This window comes from Plasmodium relictum, assembly GCF_900005765.1.
Source record: "Plasmodium relictum strain SGS1 genome assembly, chromosome: 11".
Lineage (NCBI taxonomy): Eukaryota > Apicomplexa > Aconoidasida > Haemosporida > Plasmodiidae > Plasmodium > Plasmodium relictum.
In genome coordinates this window covers 1,801,519-1,805,191 of record NC_041689.1, presented here as the reverse complement: position 1 = coordinate 1,805,191, position 3,673 = coordinate 1,801,519, and the positions used below count along the sequence as shown (strand labels likewise).

The following is a 3,673-nucleotide window of genomic DNA, read 5'->3' as shown; positions in this document are numbered from 1 at the left end:
TCTATATTTGTAAAAATGTTAACACATTAAATTGAAAAAGACCAATATATACCTTGAATCTTATCATAAATATGTCTATAATTTTAAAGATGGTATATAACATCTTTATTCTTATAGATAAAAAAATATAAGTTAGAATTCATTTACATAAATAACTTAATTTTAAAATAATATTATATAAACAAATTTTTTTTAATTTTTAACAACTATAATATTAAAAAGAAAAAGTTTTCCTGACGAACCAAATTAAAACTAAATGGATATGATATTAAAATTTAGGGGAAATTTTAGTATATTATTAATTATGGATTTAATGATTTTACCTTTTTATTTAATTCCAATAAAAAATATATACCAAATAATTAAAAAAAATTTTATGTGTAAATTTATTTTTCTTTTTTTTCTTTTCCTTTCCTTAACCAATATTTGTATTACACAAGATCCACAGCAAGATGAGCCCATTGATTTATCCATGAGGAAGTATATAATTTTTTGTGTATTTACATAAATTCAGTTCTTATTTAATTAAATACTTTTCATATAAATATACAAATATATATATAACTTTTTTAGATATGTCTACTCTAATTGTAATGAAAAAAAAAAATCTATCATCAGTAGCTCAACACATAGATATAACGGAAAAGAAGATAATAATTTTTATTTTCCTACAAACAAGTAAATATATTTTTGTATTTTTTTGTGCATCAAGTTTTCATTTTAATTAAATATTTTACATATATGAATTTTCATTTTTTTATTTTTAGATGTAATTTAATTCAAGATGAAGGAAAATCTATATCAAACAATGTAGCAAGCACAGAAATTAAAGAAAAGGAATTATACCATGACTTAAATAATGCATCATCTAATTCAGAAAATACATATTTTGACTCAAACACATTCTTTGATAAAGAAAATTTGTCTTTTGATTTAGAAAATACACTCCCTGATTTAAATAAAGTTACTTCTGGTTTAGAAAGTATATCAGTTGATATACAGAATATATCTGCTGATTTAGAAAATGTACCATTTGATTTGGAGAATTTATTAGATAATTTAGAAAATGAATCATATGCCTTAGAAAAGGAACCAGCTGATTTAGGAAACTTATTAGATAATTTAGAAAATGAGCCATACGACCCAGAAAAAGCGACAGATCATTTTGGTAAATCGTCACTTGATTTAGAAAAATTATTGTATAATTTAGAAAATTCATCAGATGATTTAGAAAAGACATTAACTTATTCAAACAAAGAATCTGTTGATTTAGAAAACTTATTGGATAATTTAGAAAATAAGCCATATGACTTAGAAAAGGCAGCATATCATTTTGACAAATCACCATTTGATTTAGAAAAGACGTTAACTGATTCAAAAACTGTACCATTTGATCAAAAAATGGAAAGAGCTAGCATGGAAAATGTACCTATTAACTTAGAAAACACACCACTTTATTTAGATAATTTATCATTTGATTTAAAATCCTTGCCAAAAGATTTAGAAGACTTGTCATATGATAAGGTAAATAATCCTTCTGATTTAGATAAATTCATTGTTGATTTGGAAAAGGAATCCCTTGACTCATTTATAAAACTGTATGCATTATTTTTAATAAATTATTTTTAATTGCGTATTTCATATATATTTTAATTTTTTTATTTTTAGCTATGGCTTAGATAATGATGATGAAAAACAAATTATAAATAATACATTAAAGAGAAAGAGTGAAGATAGTATTCAAAGTAATGCAAAAAGGAAGAAGATTGCTGATAAAGAATATAGTAATGAAAATAATACAACGATAGAAAATAATATTAATAGGAAACATTACGGCAAAAACCGTCTAAATTTTACTACGAAGGAATATCAAAATCTTGAATTATATATTAAAAATTTTATAGTGAAGATTTTTCCTATTAAATTAAGTCACATTTCAGATACTGTAAATCCATTATTACAGGAAATATGGGACTATATTAAAAATACACATAATGAATTTCGAAACATGTTCATTACGGATGTTCATTCATTAAAAAATCTTATAAATGATCAAATAAAAAATGTTGATTTGAATTCTCAAAGAAGAATGAAAAAATATTATGATTCTCTTTATATGAACAAAAGAGAGTCTAAAAAATCGAGTTATGCATATATGAAGGCATTTAAGCATGAAATCACCTATAATTTAACTGCAGAGAAAAAAATATATCTTAGTATAAAAGAATTTTTAAAAAAATTCGAACATTTTTTTCCAGATTTTGAAAAATTTAAAGGAACAGCTAATGTATTATCACATTGGGCAAGCAACCTTGTGGGTAATAAGTTGTTTCTTCATCCAAGAACACTTCAAGCTGAAGATAATTTAGATGCCTTTTTAAATACAATGCTAAATATTGATGAATTAATAAAATCTTTTGAAATTTCATGTGAAGAAGGAAAGGAATTTAATGACGATACTAAATCAAGTCGCATTAAAAGATCTCTTGGTGATCTTATGGTAAAAGTAAATAATATGTTACAACATAATTTACGAGGATGCTTAAGATATTTGAAATACCTTAATTTGCCAAATAAAGAGGAAAAAATATTAACAGAATATGTTTTTTACATCCTCAGTGAAGAGAGTACTGCGCACAAAAAATATTTAAAAGATCATATTGCATATTCATATAATGAAAAAATCTTAAAAAAATTGGAAGATTTTTTATTATTAGAAAGTAAAAATATCTTAAAAAATCAGAAAAAATCTTCTGAAATCTTTAATATAAGTTTGCATGAAAAATATTTAGGTAATAAATCCCTAGATCATTTAGTTATTGACTCTACCATATCGAAAGTTTTATCCAATATATATAAACATTTTTTACAATTATTGAAACTTGTATATTTTAAGGAGCATCTATCATGGGTAATAGATATAGTTGATTCAATGAAAATAATGAAATTACAAGAAATGAGAAGCATCACATGTAATGCAATGAATAAGAAAGGACACCTAACTAATTCTATAGAGAATATGAAAACACAATTTAAAAGTATTAAAACGGATTTAGATTATTGCATCTTATTTAATTCTTTACAAAAAAATATAAACGAAGGTAATGAAAAAATAATGAAAGCATATAGTAATTTTAAAGATATTATATTTATTTTTCAGAGCGCTGGGCGTATACTCTATGAACATATGAATGAGAAAACCACTTCACAAAATAAAGATAAAACTATTAAAATGGAAAATGTTTTATTTGCATTATTTTATATTAATCAAATAATAACAGATCGGACAATAGAGGAAATATAAAAAAACTAATATATCCTTAGATGTGTCAAAAAAAAAAAAAATTATAAAAATTAGATCTAATTTTTCTGTGAAATAGTAAAATAAAGATTATCTAGTAACATATGAAAAACATATATTTTTCTTAAAAATTGGATATATATATACAATAATGATTAAGAAATATTTATAAAGAATTGCTTTGTGTATTTTAATCTTTATTTTATTAAATGCATATTTTTAATGGGTTATATATATACTAATATTTTTTACGGAATTATTTGATGTTTGTCTTAGTATATACATAGAAGTATATATTTTTAAATAACAATAATTTTTAGTATACTTTATATAAAGCTTAATATAGTGAAAACAATGAAATTTTTTAGATTA

The 3,673-nt window shown here is 22.4% G+C and overlaps 1 protein-coding gene across 1 annotated transcript; it reads left to right on the top strand.

Annotated features, from left to right (window-relative positions):
- Positions 1-256: 256 nt before the first annotated feature.
- On the top strand, positions 257-3,304 carry PRELSG_1146400 (hypothetical protein; the record flags this gene model as incomplete). The annotated part of the gene is made up of 4 exons (XM_028677759.1): positions 257-480; positions 574-678; positions 768-1,598; positions 1,669-3,304. The coding sequence occupies 4 exons, from the start codon at positions 257-259 to the stop codon at positions 3,302-3,304; spliced, it is 2,796 nt and encodes a 931-aa protein (XP_028534116.1).
- Positions 3,305-3,673: the final 369 nt, after the last annotated feature.